General features: G+C 37.0%; 1 protein-coding gene across 3 annotated transcripts in view; it reads right to left on the bottom strand.

The window, feature by feature from the left end:
* The window catches only part of CD99L2 (CD99 molecule like 2), a 94,816-nt gene that overhangs the window by 37,457 nt on the left and 38,740 nt on the right, over positions 1 to 18,619 (bottom strand). For all 3 annotated transcript variants that reach the window (XM_031446216.2, XM_064483308.1, XM_064483307.1), the window contains exon 2: positions 3,674 to 3,736. In XM_031446216.2, the coding sequence (XP_031302076.2) occupies positions 3,674 to 3,736 (63 nt within the window). The remainder of the gene's footprint in view (positions 1 to 3,673; positions 3,737 to 18,619) is intronic.

Genomic DNA, 18,619 nt, shown 5'->3' with positions numbered 1-18,619 from the left:
TAATAGCTGACACTTACTAAGCACTCATTTTGTACCAAACTTTCTGCTAAATGCTTCACAGGGGCCACCTCATCTAACTGCTATAATAAACCTAGGAGGTTATCATTAACCTCATGTAACAGATGAGGAAACTGAGGTGCAAAGAACTCAATTAACTTGCCCAAGGTGACAGTTAATAAGGGCAGAGACAGAGTTCAGACACAGGAAGTCTAACTCCAGAGCCCCTGCCTTTCTTAATTCTGAGTATCAAAGAGATCTCACAAATTCATTTTAAAAAGACAAATAACTTGGATTGGAAGAATTAATATTAAAATAGCCATACTATTGATACCAATCTATAGATTTAACACAATCTCTATCAAATTACCCAGGATGTTTTTCCCAGAACTAGAACAGATAATCCTAAAATGTATATGGAATCACAAAAGACCCAGAATTGCCAAAGCAATACTGAAAAAAAAGAACCAACCTGGAGGAATAACCCTCTCAGACTTCAGACAATACGACAAAGCTACAGTAACCAAAACAGTGTGGTACTGACACAAAAGCAGACATAAGGATCAATGGAACAGAATAGAGAACCTAGAAATAAACCCACACACCTAAAGTCAATTAATCTTTGATGAATGAGGCAAGAATATACAATGTTGGGAAAACTCGACAGCCACACATAAATTAATGAAGGTAGAAAATTCCCTCACACCATACACAAAAATAAATTCAAAATGGCTTAAAAGCTGAAACATAAGACGGGACACCATAAATCTCCTACAAGAGAACACAGGCAAAACATTTTCTGACATCAATTGTAGCAATGTTCTCCTAGGTCAGTCTCCCAAGGCAACAGAAATAAAACCAAAAATAAACAAATGGGACCTAATTAAATTTATAAGCTTTTTCACAGCAAAGGAAACCATAAACAAAATAAAAAGACAACCTATGGACTGAGAAAAGGTATTTGCAACCAATGCGACCAATAAGGGATTAATTTCCAAAATATACAAACAGCTCATACAAGTCAATATTAAAAAAAAAAAAACCAATGAAAAAATGGGTAGAAGACCTAAATGGACATTTCTCCAAAGAAGACATGCAGATGGCCAACAGGTACATGAAAAGATGCTAAACATTACTAATTATTAGAGAAATGCAAATCAAAACTACAATGAAGTGTGACCTCACACTAGTCAGAATGCCATCATTAAAAAGTCTACAAATAATAAATGGTAAAGAGGGTGTGGAGAAAAGGGAGCCTTCCTATACTGTTGGTGGTAATGTAATTATAATTTGGTGCAGCCACTATGGAGGACAGTGTGGAGGTTCCTTAAAAAAAGTTAAAATAGACTTACCATCTGATCCAGCAATCCCACTCCTGGGCATATACCTGAAGGAAACTAATTTGAAAAGACACATGCACCCCAATGTTCATAGCAGCACTACTTACAAGAATCAAACATGGAGGCAGCCTAAATGTCCATGGACAGATGACTGGATAAAGAAGATGTGGCATATTTATACAATGGAATACTACTCAGCCATGAAAAGGAATAAAATAATGCCATTTGCAGCAACATGGATGGACCTAGAGATTATCCTACTAAGTAAAATAAACCAGAAAGAGAAAGACAAATACCATATGATATCATTTATATGTGGAATCTTAAAAGATGACACAAATAAACTTATGTAAAAAACAGAAACAGACTTATAGTCACAGAAAAAAAACTTCTGGTTACCAAAGGGGAAGGTGGGTAGAGATAAATTAGGAGTTTGGGATTAGTAGATACAAACTACTATATATATAAAATAGATAAACAATAAGGTCCTACTGTATAGCACAGAGAACTATATTCAATATCTTGTGATAACCTATAATGGAAAAGAATATAAAAAAGAAAAAATATATAACTATATATACAGTTATATATAGTTTATATAGATAGATAGATAAATAGATAAAATGGAATCACTATGCTGTACACCAGGAACTAACACAACATTGTAAATCAGTTACATTTCCAAAAATGTTTTTAAATTAAAATAAAAAAGACAAGCAACTTGGCATAAAATGGGGAAATGATATGAACAGATAATTCACCAAAGAGAATGCAAATGGCCAAAAAATAGATGATTTTTTCCCATCATATTGGTAAAAAGTTTTTGGTAAAATCTGGTGATGGTGCAGGTCAGGAAAAAGGTACTCTTATAACAGTATGAGTGGGAGTATATGTTGCACATTGATTTTGGAAACAATTTGCCAGAATCTGTTAAAATAGAGACTACATATTCCCCTTGGCCTGACAGCTTCACTGTACTTGGGCACAAAGGATACAGACAAGAGTGTTCACTGGACCCCCACTTACAACTGTGCAAAAGAGAATCAAACCACATGTCTGTCAGTAAGAAGCTGCATCGCTGGTCATGGCCAAAGCCACTTCACTGGAATGCCAGCTCTATGAAGCACAGGTTTGTGTATGAGATATAGATATTAAATGTAGTAGGTTGAATGGTGGCCCCCCCAAATAAATAGCCAAATCCTAAAATCCAGAATGTGGGAAATGTGACCTTATTTGGAAAAAGGGTCTTTGCAGATGTAATGAAGTAAAGATCTTGAGATGAAATTATTCAGGATTATCCAGGTGGGTCCTAAATCCAACAAAGTGTCCTTATTAGAGACCAAAGAAGAGAAGACACACAGATGAAGGAGATGGCCATGTGAAGATGGAGGCAGACGTTGGAGTGATGTAGCTGCAGGCTGAGGAACATCTGGAGCCACCAGAAGCTAGCTTAGGCAAGGAAGCATTCTTCCCCTACGGTCTTCAAGTAGGAGCATGGTCCTGCCAACACCTTGATTTTGGACTTCTGGCCTCCAGAACTGTGAGTGAATAAATTTCTATAGTTTTAAGCCATCCAGTTTGTGGTACTTTGTTACAGCAGCCCATACAAAGGAAGCTAACATAGACAAGATATATTCACTCAGGTATTCAATACACATTATATTTTTTTTAAGTTGTGAAATAACAGACATAACTAAATGAAGAAGCCCTACACATGTTATGAAAAACAAAAAAACACCAAACAATCTATGTGTACAGATGTACATAACAGCAGAGAAAACAAATTGGAACCAGAATAGCCCAAAATGAATTAAGCAGTTGCAGGATGGGGAGGGATCAAAAGAAATCTCAGCTTTACTTTCTAAGCATTAATGCATATTTTTAAATAATGGTTTAAAACTTTTCTCTCAAAAACATTTCAAGATGACAAAGCTCGGCATTTGAGAGATTACACATAGACACCATTTTAAGAACAGCCATTATAAAAAGATCTAAAAAGAGAAACAAATCCCTTATTTGCTTCAAAGTACCTTTTTATGAGCTAGAAAAAGATAGTCCTTGGAGGCCACTGCTGGTGTGTCACAGCAGTAAGGGCTATGACTTAAACTGGAGAAAATCCCGTTCCAGTTATTACACATATTTGGTATTCTCCACAAAGGAAACAAAGGAGTTTAAACATTCAGATTTTCTTTTCAATAATGCATTTTATAATAACCATATTATATCTAATCAAGTGAAATACAGGCCACCTACTTCTTTCTTTGAATGGGTATTCTGAGTGGGTAGTGCATATTAAGCACTATTACTTGCTTTTAATACTTTGATTTACTACTCACGCTTTACTGAGGAAGTTGCTTTCACTGCATCCTTCAGACTGAAATCATCAGAGTCTCCGGATCCTACAAATTAAAAAAAAAAAGCTTTTAAAATCTAAGTATCTTTGCATGAAATGTAATAATACTGAAATACTCTTGTAATGGTAACTTCCCTCTAGACAGTGTCATGAAGGTAATGCCACAAAGGGTGATAACTATCATGAATTACAAATAGAAGAAACATGAAATTGTAAAAGAAGACATCTAAATCATTAAGAGTGGGAGAGGGAAGCAAGAAAATATACAGTATTTTTTTTCTTTCTTTTTAAAATTTTTTGTTCTCGGTAGGATAGGTTTGAGATCATGTTACTATCAGTTTAATAAAAACAGTTATAGTAATGGGCTAATAGACTTACAAAAAAGGGCAACCACAAGCCAAAAACTTACAAGGGAGTCACAAAAACTAAATAAAATCCATGATAATAAAGAAAAATTACCAAACCACAAAAGGAAGGAGAAAGGAACAAAAAGGAAATACCAAATCAACTGCAAAAATTAGTTCAAAATGGCAATAAACACACATCTATCATTAATTACTGTAAATGTTAATGGACTAAATGCTCCAGTCAAAAGACACAGAGTGGCAGACTGGATAATAAAGCAAGAACCTGCAATATGCTGCATACAAGAGACCCACTTTAGGGAGAAGGGCACATATAGATTGAGACTGAAAGGATGGAAAAGGATATTCCATGCAAATGGAAAAGCCAAAAAAGCAGGTGTAGCAGTACTGATTTCAGACAAAATAGACTTTAAAACAAAGGCCATAAAGAAAGACAAAGAAGGGCATTTTATAATGATTAAAGGAGTAATACAAGATGAGGATATTACACTCATTAATATATATGCACCCAATATAGGAGCACCTAAGTACATAAAACAATTACTAACAGAGATAAAGGGGGAAATTGATGGGAATACAATCATTGTTGGAGATTTTAACACCACATTAACATCACTAGACAGATCTTCCAGACAGAAAATAAATAAGGCAACAGAGAAATTAAATGATACAATAGAAAAATTAGATTTGGTGGATATTTTCAGAGCATTACATCCCCCCAAAATAGGATATACATTCTTTTCAAGTGCACATGCAACATTTTCCAGGATTGATCATGTACTTGGGCACAAAAGAAGCCTCAGCAATTTTAAGAAGATAGAAATTATCTCAAGCATCTTTACTGACTACAATGCCATGAAACTAGAAATCAACTACAGAGAAACAAAGGAGAAAAAAAGGAAAGCATGGAGATTAAACAACATGCTATTAAAAAAACCAATGGGTCAATGAAGAAATCAAAGCTGAAATTAAAAAATACCTTGAGACAAATGAAAATGAAAACACAACCACACAAAATTTATGGGACGCAGCAAAGGCACTGCTAACAGGGAAGTTTATAGCAATACAGGCCTTCCTCAAAAAAGAACAATCTCAAATAAACAATCTAACCCACCAGCTAAAAGAATTAGAAAAAGAAGAGCAAAAAAACCCAAAAGTCAGCAGAAGGAAGGAAATAATGAAGATCAGGGAGGAAATAAATAAAATAGAGATTTAAAAAAAAAGAAAAAAAAATCAGTCAAACCAAAAGCTTGTTTTTTGAAAAAGTAAATAAAATCGACAAACCTCTGGCCAAACTCACAAGGAAGAAAAACGAGAGAGCACAAATAGCAAAATAAGAAAGGAAAATGGAGAAATTACAACAAATAACATAGAAATACAGAATATCATACGAGAATATTATGAAAAACTATATGGAACCAAAATGGATAACCTAGAGGAGATGGACAAGTTTCTGGAAATATACAGTCCACCAAGACTGAACCAAGAAGAAACTGACCACTTGAACAAACTGATCACTAGAAATGAAATCGAATTAGCAATAAGAAACCTCCCTACAAATAAAAGTCCAGGACTGGACGGCTTCACCAGGGAATTCTACCAAACATACAAAGAAGAACTCATGCCAGTCCTTCTCAAACTCTTCCAGAAGATTGAAAAGGTGGGAATACTCCCAAACTCATTCTATGAAGCCACCATCACCCTGATACCAAAACCAGGCAAAGACACTATCAAAAAAGAGAATTACAGACCAGTATCACTGATGAACATAGACGTAAAAATCCTTACCAAAATATTAGCAAATAGAATCCAACAGCACATAAAAAAGATTATACATCATGACCAAGTGGGGTTCATCCCAGGGACACAAGCGTGGTTCAACATACGCAAATCAATAAATGTAATACATCACATCAACAAGAGAAAGGACAAAAACCACATGATCATCTCAATAGATGCAGAAAAAGCTTTTGATAAAATTCAACACCCATTTATGATAAAAACTCTCACCAAAGTGGGTATAGAGGGAACATATCTCAACATAATAAAAGCTATATATGACAAACCTACAGCCAGCATAGTACTCAATGGTGAAAAACTCAAAAGCTTCCCACTAAAATCTGGGACAAGACAAGGATGCCCACTCTCACCACTCCTACTCAACATAGTCTTGGAAGTCCTAGCCACAGCAGTCAGGCAAGAGAGAGAAATAAAAGGGATCCAAATTGGAAAAGAAGAGGTAAAAGTGTCACTATATGCTGACGACATGTCACTATATATAGAAAACCCTAAAAGGTCCACACAAAAACTACTAGAAATAATCGAAGAATTCAGCAAGGTAGCAGGTTACAAGATTAATGTTCAAAAATCAGTTGCATTTCTTTACACTAATGATGAATCAACAGAAAAAGAAAATAAAGAAACAATCCTCTTTAAAATAGCACCCAAAGTAATAAAATACCTAGCAATAAATCTAACCAAGGAGGAGAAAGACTTAGACATGGAAAAGTATAAAACATTGATTAAGGAAATCAAAGAAGACTTCAAAAAATGGAAAGATATCCCATGCTCCTGAATTGGAAGAATCAATATTGTTGAAATGGTCATCCTGCCCAAGGCAATCTACAGATTTAATGCAATCCCTATCAAATTACCCAGGATATATTTCACAGAACTAGAGCAAATCACAATAAAATTTATATGGAACCACAAAAGACCTAGAATTGCCAAAGCATTACTGAATAAAAAGAAAGAGGCTGGAGGAATAACTCTCCCAGACTTCAGACAATACTACAGAGCTACAGTCATCAAGACAGCATGGCATTGGTATAAAAACAGACATATATACCAATGGTACAGAATACAGAGCCCAGAAATGAACCCACAAACTTTTGGTCAACTAATCTTCAACAAAGGAGGCAAGAATATGCAATGGAATAAAGACAGTCTCTTCAGCAAATGGTGTTGGGAAAACTGGACAGCAGCATGTAAATCAATGAAGCTAGAACACTCCCTTTATACCACACACAAAAATAAACTCAAAATGGATCAAAGACTTAAACATAAGGTAAGATACAATAAATCTCCTAGAAGAAAACATAGGCAGAACATTATCTGATATACATCTCAAAAATGTACTCCCAGGGCAGTCTACCCAAGCAATAGAAATAGAAGCAAGAATAAACAAATGGGACCTAATGAAACTTAACAAGCTTTTGCACAGCAAAGGAAACCATAAGTAAAACAAAACGATAACCTACAGAATGGGAAAAAATTTTTGCAAACGGTGAAACCAACAAAGGCTCGATCTCCAGAATATATAAGCAGCTCATACAACTTAAGAAAAAAACAAACAACCCAATCCAAAAATGGGCAGAAGACCTGAAGAAGCAATTCTCCCATGAAGAAATACAAATGATCAATAGGCATATGAAAAAATGCTCAATATCACTAATTATCAGAGAAATGCAAATCAAAACTACAATGAGGTATCACCTCACACCAGTCAGAATGGCCATCATTCAAAAGTCCACAAATGACAAATGCTGGAGAGGCTGTGGAGAAAAGGGAACCCTCCTACACTGCTGGTGGGAATGCAGTTTGGTGCAGCCACTGTGGAAAACAGTATGGAGATTCTTCAAAAGACTAGGAATACTCTTACCATATGACCCAGGAATCCCACTCCTGGGCATATATCCAGAAGGAACCCTACTTCCAAAAGACACCTGCACCCCAGTGTTCACAGCAGCACTATTTACAATAGCCAAGACATGGAAACAGCCTAAATGTCCATCAACAGATGACTGGATAAAGAAGTGGTGGTATATTTATACAATGGAATACTATTCAGCCATAAAAATGACAACATAATGCCATTTGCAGCAACATGGATGTCCCTGGAGAATGTCATTCTAAGTGAAGTAAGCCAGAAAGAGAAAGTAAATACTATATAAGATTGCTCATATGTGGAATCTAAAAAAAAAGAACATAAATACAAAACAGAAACAGACTCGTAGACATAGAATACAAACTTGTGGTTGCCAAGGGGGAGGTGGATGTGAAGGGATAAACTGGGAGGTCAAAATTTGTAGATACTGAAAGGCATATGTAGAATAGATAAACAAGATTATACTGTATAGCACAGGGAAATATATACAAATCTTGCGGTAGCTCACAGCGAAAAAAAATGTGACAATGAATATATGTATGTTCATGTATAAGTGAAAAATTGTGCCCAACCTGCAATTTGAAACAATATTGTAAAATGACTAACTCAATAAAAAAAGTTCAAAAAAAAAAGTATTGATCATGGAAGCAACCTAAATGCCCACTGACAGATGATTGAATAAATAAGTTGTGATACACACATATACACACACACACACACACACACACACACACACACTGGAATACTACTCAGCCATAAAAACGAATGAAACAATGCCATTTGCAACAACATGGACGGACCTAGAAATTATCATACTAAGTGAAGCATGCCAGAAAGAGATATGATATCACTTATACGTGGAATCTAAAAAAAATGAGACAAATAAACTTATTTATAAAAACAGAAACAGATTCTCAGACATAGAAAACAAACTTGTGGGGGGAGGGTATAACTCAAAGTGGTAGAGCACATGTGTAGCATGCATGAGGTCCTGGGTTCATGAAGTCCTGGGTTCAGATCCCAGTACCTCCTTTAAAATGTAAATAAATAAACCTAATCACCTCCCCTCCACCAAAAAATAAAAAAGTAAAAAATAAAAAAAAGAAAAGAAAACAACCTTATGGTTACCAGGGGGAGAAGGAAGTGGGGAGGGATAAATTGGGAGTTTGGGATTTGTAGATACTAACAACTATATACAAAATAGGTAAACAACAAGGCTCTACTACACAGCATAGGGAACTATATCCAGTATCTTGTAATGGCCTATAATGAAAAAGAATATGAAAAGGAATATATATGTGTGTGTGTATATATATGTATGTATAACTGAATCACTATGCTACATAGCAGAAATTAACACAACATTGTAAATTGATTATAGTTCAATAAAAAAAGTATTGATATTGGTGGGTAAATGTCAAAGGGGCACTGGACCAACTGGAAGAGTTCACAATAGCTAAAGCTGTTAACAATTTAAGCAACAAAATACAGTATTGCACTACAACCTGAAGTATAAAATATCCATGAGTCCATGCTGACATAAACAATTGAACAGAAACATAAAAGGGAGAGAATAGAAGAATTTGAATTAATTTATGTAGATATTTCTCCTTCAAGGAGGTGACCCATAAGTCCCACTCCGTAAGTGTTAACTTCCTCCCAAGATTATACTATGAGAAGGTGGAGGGGGTGTGAAGAGAAAGTAACTTTGGAGAAACCTGACGAATACTACATCAGCCAGGTGATCAAGGTTAACATTAACAGTGATGAGTGATGTTGACAGTATGTACCCTTGATACGATATGATGAGAAGGGCACTTCACCTGTGTGGTCTTCCTCTCAAGGAAATACAACTCCATAACCCCAGTCTAATTATGAGGAAAACATCAGACAAATTCCAAATGAGGTGCATCCTACAAAATACCTGAATAGTACTCCTCAGAACTGTCAAGGTCATCAACAACAAAGTTTGAGAAACTGGCACAGCCTGAAGGGCCTAAGGAGATGTAATGATGGAAAGTCATGTGGTACCCTGGATTGGATCCTGGAACAGAAAATGAACTTTAGCTAAAAACTAAGGAAATCTAAATAGAGTTCGGACTTCAGTTAATAATAGTGTATCAATGTTGGTTCATTAATTGTGACATATATACCATGCTAATATAAAATGTTAATAACAAGGGAAACTGGGTGTAGAGCATATGAGAACTCTTTGTGTTAGCTTTGCATTGTAAATCTAAAACTGTTCTAAGTTTATTTTTAAAAATCCATTTCCTATAGCAAAAAAAGGGTAACCACTAAAAGAAGGGTTATAGGATATATAAAGTCTAACTCATCCAAGGGAAAAAAAAAAGGTCAACACCAACAAATAAAATTCAATTCAACAAAAGTCACTAAACAGAAAAAGAAACAAAAACATGTTAAATAGAAAACATGGACTTTAATATAAGAATGTATACAATCATATTAGTAAAAAGTGAGTGTAAACAGAGTAAATCTATCAAAAGATAAATGGGATAAAAATTACGTTATGCTGTTGACAAAATATACACTGAAAATTATATATATATATATATATATATATATATATATATATATATATATATATATAAAATAGAGAAATATATACCACGTAAATGCTAACAGGAAGGAAACAGATGTGGCAGTATTAATATAAGACAAGATAAAATTCAAGACCCAAACCTCTAAACAGGAACAGAGTAACACTTTTTGGGAATAAAGCATATAATCCACCAAGAAAATAAAAGTCATACACTTAATAACCTAGCTTCTAAAATTCTAAAGTAGACTTTTGCTTCTTGCTATGATGGAGTAACTGGTAACAGATTAGCCTTCTCATCGTAAACAACCATAAACCGGACACAGCATGAGGCAACAGCTTTCAGCATTGAACAACAGGCACTGAGACTGTGGTCCCTGAGATCAGGGAAATCATGACCACTAAATGCAACAAGTGTTCCTGGACTGAATCCTGAACCTATAAAAATCATCATTGGGTCAATCAGTGAAATCTGAATGAGGTCTGTGGACCAGATGGTAATATTGGATCACTGTCAATTTCCCGATCTTGATGGATGTACTGTGGTCGTGGAGAAGGGTATCCTTGTTTTTAGGAAATACACACTGAAGTATCAAGAGGTAATGGGCATCATGTTTGCAACTGATTCTGAAATGATTCAGAAAAAAGTATTTGGAGATACATACACACACCAGAGCAAACGTGGTAAAACTGGGAAATCTAGGTGAATAGGAATTCCTTGTATTAGACATTGTTGGAACAACTGGTGAAACCTGGAACCTGAGGATTAGGGAGTATTAAATGGATCAACGTTAATTTCCTGATTCAGATGGTTACATTGAGGATATATAAAAGGATGTTCTTGTTTGTAGTAAATCCAACTATGTTGTGGGAGGAGGGATAATAGGGCATGGTAAATAACTTATTCTCAACTTATTAGGGAAAAAAAGAAGTTCTTTGTACTATATGTGAAAGTTTCCTATAGGTTTATAACTATTTCAACATTTAAAGAATTAACAATTTAAATGTGCATATTTATCAATCCAACAAATGTACTTCTAGGTACCTGTTACAGAAAAATACTTAGACATGTACCCAAAGAGATATGTACAAGGATGTTCACAGCAGTACTGCTTACAATAGCAAAAAGAAATAGAAACCAACAAGTGTTCAACAAAGAAGAATAAAATGAATTATGGTTCTTCAATACAATGAAATGTTCTATAACTGTGTAAAAGAATGGGATACTCTCAGTAAACTGAGACTAGAAGGGGGACTCCCTCAACTTGATAAAGAATGTCTACAAAAAAACCTACAGCTAACATACTTAAGGGTGAGAACCTAAAGATTTACAAGATCAGGAAGAACAAGGTAATGATATCCTCTCACCACTGCTTTTCAACATCATACTGAGTCCCAGCTACTTCAATAAAACAAGGAAAAAAGGTATAATGATTGAGAAGGAAGAAATAAAACTGTCTTTGTTCACAGAGGAAATGACCATCCATGTAAATATTCCAAAGAATCCTCCAACCCCCCCCCCCAAAAAAAACCCAGAAAAAACTCCTGGAACTAATAAGTAACAATAGCAAGGTTGCAGGATAAAAGGTTAATACAAAAGTCAAGTCAATCGATTTCCTACATATCAGCAATGAACAAATGGAATTTGAAATTAAAAAACACAATACCAATTATATTAGCGGCCCCCCAAATAAATATCTGATATAAATCTAACAAAATACACACAAGATCTATATACAGAAAACTATAAAACTCTGATGAAAGAAATCAAGACAACTAAATAAATGGAGTCCATATTCATGGATAGACTCAGTACTGTCAAGATGTCAGTTCTTCAACTTGATTTATGGATTCAATGCAATCACAATCAAAATGTCAGCAAATGATTTTGTGATTGACAAACTGATCCTTAAGTTTATATTGAAAAACTGATTCTTAACTTTATTTGGAGAGGAAAAACACCCAGAAAACCCAGTACAACATTGAACAACAACAAGAAAACAATGCTGGAGGACTGACAACTACCCAACTTCAAGACTTTCTATAAAGTTACAGTAATTAATATAGAGTGGTATTAGCAAAAGAAGAGACAAACAGATGAATGGAACAGAGCAGAGAACCCAGAAATAGACTCACATAAATATAGTCAACTGATCGTTCACAAAGGAGCAAAGGCAATACAATGGAGAAAAGATATAGACACAGGCCTTATAATGTTTCACAAACATTAATTCAAAATGGATCATAGGCCTAAATGCAAAACACAAAATGATAAAACTCCTAGAAGATAACACAGCAGGAACAGATGACTTGGGTTAGGCAATGACTTGTTAGATACGACCAAAGGCATGATCCATGAAAGAAAAAATTGTTAAGCTAGACTTCATCTAAATTAAAAAGTTCTGCTTTGCAAAAGACATTGTCATAAGAGTGACAAGCCACAGACTGGGAGAAAACATTCACAAAAGGCACATCTAATAAAGGACTGTTATCCAAAATATACAAAGAACATTTAAAACTCAACAGTAACAAACAGACCCATTAAAAAATGGGCCACATCCCACTGGTCGCTGGTGACTTAGTCATCTCCTGCAGACCTAGGATACAGGCCTACTCATGTGGACCTGAATAGTTCCTTTTCCAAAGAAGATATACAAATGGCCAACAGGTACATGAAATGATGCTCAACAACACTAATCATCAGGGAAATGCAAATCAAAACCACAACGAAATTATCACCTCATACCTGTTGGAATGGCTAGACTCAAAAAGGCATGAGATAAGTGTTAGTGAGGATGTGGAAAAAAGGGAACCCTTCTGCACTGTTGGTGGGAAAGTAAATTGGTTCAGACACTCAAAACAATATGGAGGGTCCTCAAAAATGAAAAATAGAATTATGATCTAGTAAACCCCACTTCTAGGTACACTGCCAAAGGAAATTAAATCTCTATCTCAAAGAGATATCTGCACCCCCCACCCCATGTTCACTGCAGTATCATATGCAATAGCCAAGACATGGAAACCAGTAAGTGTCCACTGATGGATGAATGGATGAAGAAAATGTGGTATATTTTATCTACCATGTGTGACTTCAGAGAACTAAAACTAATTTGACAGTCCAAGGGATAAAATATGCTCCTAACTCACATAAAATATGTTTAAATTGTTATTTACTTAGTTTTATACGTTTAGATTCTTCTATTTGTATAAAATTCAATAGATATTTATTATCAAATGCTACTACATGCAGAATAATGCGTAAGACAGAAAATGTAATACATTCCAGTGAGAAAGAGACTCCACAGACACTTAAGATCATTTCATACAGTGAAACGTGCTGGAAATTTAACAAAGTAGAGGACTGTGGTATATTTATACAATGGAATACTACTCAGCCATAAAAAGAATAAAATAATGCCATTTGCAGCAACATGGATGGAACTGGAGACTGTCATTCTAGGCGAAATAAGCCAAAAAAAGAAAAGAAAAAGACAATGATATCACTCACATGTGGAATCTAAAAAGAAAAAAAGACAAACGAATTTATTTACAAAACAGAAACAGACTCGCAGACATAGGAAATAAACTTATGGTTACCGGGGGTAAGGGGGTGGGAAGGGATAAATTGGGAGTTCTAGATTTGCAGATACTAACTAATATACATAAAATAGATAAACAGCAAGCTCATACTGTATAGCACAAGGAACTATATTCAGTATCTTGTAGTAACTTATAGTGAAAAAATATGAAAACAAATATATGTATGTTCCTATATGACTGACGCATTGTGCTCTACACCAGAAACTGACAAAACATTGTAAACTGACTATACTTCAATAAAAATATATATTAAAAAAAGAAAATGTGGTATACACATACACACAACAGAATCTAACCTGCCATAAAATAGAAGGAAATTCTGCCTTTTCAACAACATGGATAGATCTAGAAGATATTATACTAGGTGAAATAAGTCAGAGAAAAGACAAATAGCGTATGATCTCACCTGCATGTGAAGTATTAAAAAAAAAAGCCAAACACATAGAAGCAGAGTAGAACGGTGGTTGCCAGGGGTTGGGTAGGTGAGGGAAATGGGTTTAGACAATTAGAATGTATAACACCAACAGTGAGCCCTAATGTCAATTATGGACTTTGAGTGATAATAATGTGCCAATATAGGTTAATCAATTATAACTAATGTACCACTGGTGGACGTGGAGGGCATTATGCCAAGTGAAGTAGGTCAGACAGAGAAAGACAAATACTATATGATACCACTTATATGTGGAATCTAAAAAAGACAACTAGTGAATATAACAAAACCGACTCACAGATATAGAGAACAAACCAGTGGTCACCAGTGGGGAGAGGCAATCAGGGAGGGGCAAGATAGAGGTAGGGGATGAGGTACAAACTACTATGTATAAAACATATAAGCTACAAGGATACATCGTCCAACGTAGGGAATATAGCCAATATTTCCTAATACCTATAAACGGAGTGTAACATTTACAAGTTATAAGTTACGATGTTGTTCACCTGAAACTTATATAATATTGTACATCAAATATACTTCAATAAATGAGCAATAACACACAATTTTGCAGTATTTATTCATCTCTCAGTGACCTTGAATTCAATGGACCCAAACCATCTGCGGACAAAACCACGAAAAATGTCAATCTACATTCTAAGCTATTACAACTGTAGAGCCTACAACCAAGTACAGCCGCTGAAATCAAGATGGGAGCAAATATTCTCATGGGAGATACCACACCTCAAGTGGTCTAAAATAGGGTCGTATCATGCTGATCATTTTTTAATGTACAGAAATATGGAATTGCTATGTTGTGCACCTGGAACTAAGAGTTGTAAGTCAAGTTAAATCTCAGTAACAAAATAAAACCGTACCAGGGAGATAGCACTGTATCAGAAAAAATAAATAAAATAGGGTTGTATTCTATACCTCTTCTATGTAATCTATAACTAAACGACTCAGTTTGGGTGTAGGCAGACAGGCGTCCTCCATGTTAAGGACACTGACTCACCCTCTGGCACAGGCACACATTAGAAATTAGCAGATTCATCGGAGGCTCAATCCACAAAGCCCAAATCACTGTATCTGGGAGGCCAGTGTTCCAGCATTTGGCAGAAAAGTTACCTCATTCCACCACTGAGAGCCACAAATTTCTTTTAATGGAAAAAGCATGTAGTGAGCTGGTTACACCTATCTGAAAATGTCCTTTCACATAAAGCAGAACTTTGGAAATGTTACCCATGGGCTTGTGTGTGTCCTTGAGAAGACACATTTAATAAGGAAAGTGCTGGTTCTACCCACAGACACCCCAGCAGCCGGTGTCTGTCCTGAAGTGGACTTTCTCCCTCGGGGAGGGAACACAAACTTGACCTCATATTGCAACCTGACCCGCCGTGCCTGGCTGACCGGTGTCTAAAGCTAAGGGTGCACTTAATGAGGGCTGTAAGACCTGGCACAGATTTCTGCCGTGAAGTGGCTGAGATCCAGCAGCTGCCAAAGCGTTGACTGAAAAGCCTGAGCCATGAGAGAGCCCACCTGATGTGCCCCTTAAGCAGCCTTTCACATGGATTTGATTACTCACTCCTCTGCTGTCCTCGCGCCCTTCCACTGAGCCCATCCTGTTAGGTGTTTTTCTTCTCTCTCTAGACCTGCCCTTTCCAACGTGGTGCCTCCTAGCCACATGTTGCTGTTTAATTAATTAAAATTCAATAAAAAATTTTAAATTGAGCTCCTTAGTCACACTGGCCAAACTCCAGGTGCTCAGTAGTCACGTGCGGCTGGTGGTGACTGTGTTGGACAGTGCCAACAGAGAACATTTCCATCACTGCTGCTCTTGAAGCACGACTAGGACTTGGTCACCTCCACGCCAATGCTGAGCACAGGCCTGGCAGCAAGGAGGCGCTCCCTAAAGGTGCGCTCACTGTGATTATCTGAACTCTGGCTCTGTGCTGTGAGAGCGCCAGCAGTAGACTGCACCTGATAACTAGTTTGCAACCAGTCCATTTCGGTTTCATGCCAAGAGCAAATTCATCTCTGCAGAGGAACGTGTCTATTCCCTGCAGCTGGATTAAGAAAAGCAGAGGCAGCCAGGATCTCTGCTTACTGAAGATTCCAGAGGCGAAGTCACAACTCAGCCAGGGAGATGGGTGTCTCTCAAGTGCCCACTTACATCCATCCCCCTGCTCTCTAAGTGAGGATGGTTTCTCTTCCACCTTTTTCCTTTGTACATATAAGCAGCTTTCAATTTTTTGGAAATGGGTCCAATACAAATCCGAAATGAATGAACACTCACCTAATCTGCTTTGGTTTTCAAATTTTTAAATCTTGTCCCTTTCTGTGAGTGAATAACAACACAAAGGACCTCTGAATAACAACACAAGGGGCCGGTAAACTGTAAATATACATCATCTTGGGATTTTCCACTTGTCTGAGTGGAGTTTCCATAAAGACTAAAACTCTGCTTAAGTTTGTCCAAGAAAGTCAGGACAACAGCCACCTGCCTAGCCGTGGGGCTAGTGCCTGTGTCTATGCCACAACTGCAAAGAAATGGAGCTATTTATCAAAGAGGAAACCGACTCAATCAACAGTGAGGCTGTGAACAAATGCAGGGAAGACCCCATTAGAAGATGGGCCAGAATGAAATTTGGGTTGAAGGGGTCAAATCATAACCCAGTGAATACGACCACAGCACAAGCCTCTTGATCATGTAAGTCGAGGGAACAAGACTAAAGTCAGCCCCAGAAGACTGAACCTGCTGACAGGGGTTGGGGGGCACAGTTTGATTTAACTTGAAGTGAGCCATGGAATAAGGATGTTCCACTTTAATATGATAAAGACCTCAGCTGATGCGGCTGCTCGGAAAGCCACACGTTTCCCAGGCCCTCTGGCAGGGGCTACTGGGCTGGGAGTAATAAAAGGGAAACCCGCAGGTCAGAAACACAACTTTCTACCCCACACCCCTCGGCAGGGGCTCCCTGCCGACTACGGAGACACTCCTGAAACTGCCTGTGTGAATCTCTTGTGACAAAATCACTGGCACACGTGGTCAATTTTATAAATGTCTCTGGTGAAAACCCTTTCTCAGCGTAGACAAGTAGGGCTCAGCCTCCTGCCTTGCGCTAGAAGAGGGTGGGAGAAAACCAAAAATGCTAAATTACGCTAGTCCCTGATTTCCCTAAATTTTTGCACCATTTTAAGTCCATTTGCCTCCATCAAGATTTAAACACATGTGCTTTGATAAATTTATGCTTTTACACCTCGAAACATGCAGAGTAATTAATATCCTCTGGGTCAGCTAGGCACTGCAGCCCTGCAAGAGAACATGAAAATGGCTTTCCTCTGATTCTGATTACTAAACGGATTTAGCTGTTGCCACCTGAGCTCCCACTAGTTTCATGAATAAATTTAAAGCACTCCTAGAGAGGACAATAACCACACGAAGGCAGGGATCAGCGTTTCAGTCCCAAACAGCCACCACCATCAGTACATCTGCAGTGCCCAACCTAGGCAGTTATTCCTGGTGTTCAAGGGCACACCTCATGCCAGGTACCTGCTATGTAAATGGGACTTGGTAAACAAGGGAAGGATTTAGATGCAGGTGACATTCTAAAAGCCTTTTTACATATTTCCAGGAAGCATCTAAGCGTCCTAGCTACATGGCAAGTAGCTTGATTTTAAAAGTGGGGAGGATTTTTGTTTCTGTTTTACAAATTGCATAAATCACTTTGCTAATGAAAAGATAGTTTCAAAAAATATTTAAGAAAAAAGAAACGACCGTTTCTTCCTTTCCACAAAGAAAGGTAAATGCCTATGATGGCTGTTCAGAGGAAGTTCCAATGGTGCTTGGAAAGTCTGCAAGGATAACCTTTTCCACAGAAGTCAGAGCTGACAGCTAGGGGACTCCCCTGCCAGAGAAAACTGGAGTGGGTACAGAGGCTGGGGGAAATGAGGACTGACTGCTAGTAAGTATGGATTTTCTTTTAGGGGTGATGGAAATATTCCAGAGGTAGACAATACTGATGGTTGCACAATCCAGTGACTAAATGAAGGACCACTGAATTGTACACTTTAACTTGGTGAATTTTGTTATGTGAATTATATCTCAATTTAAAAATGCAGTAGCTGTCACCCAGTACCATCCCCAGCATTCAGCTCTGTAAGGGGGTATCAGGGGACCTCAGAGATCAGATGCCTGATCAGATGGGAACCTGAGGGCCACAGGAGTTAATCATGTGGTAGCAGAAATAGAAATAGCTCTGAAGCCAAAAGATACGACATCTCATCACAGTCTGGCCACTCAC

The sequence above is a fragment of the Camelus dromedarius genome, chromosome X (assembly GCF_036321535.1).
Source record: "Camelus dromedarius isolate mCamDro1 chromosome X, mCamDro1.pat, whole genome shotgun sequence".
NCBI classification, from domain to species: Eukaryota; Metazoa; Chordata; class Mammalia; order Artiodactyla; family Camelidae; genus Camelus; species Camelus dromedarius.
Note: the sequence above shows the minus strand (reverse complement) of the source record. Positions and strands in the feature narration are given on the sequence as shown.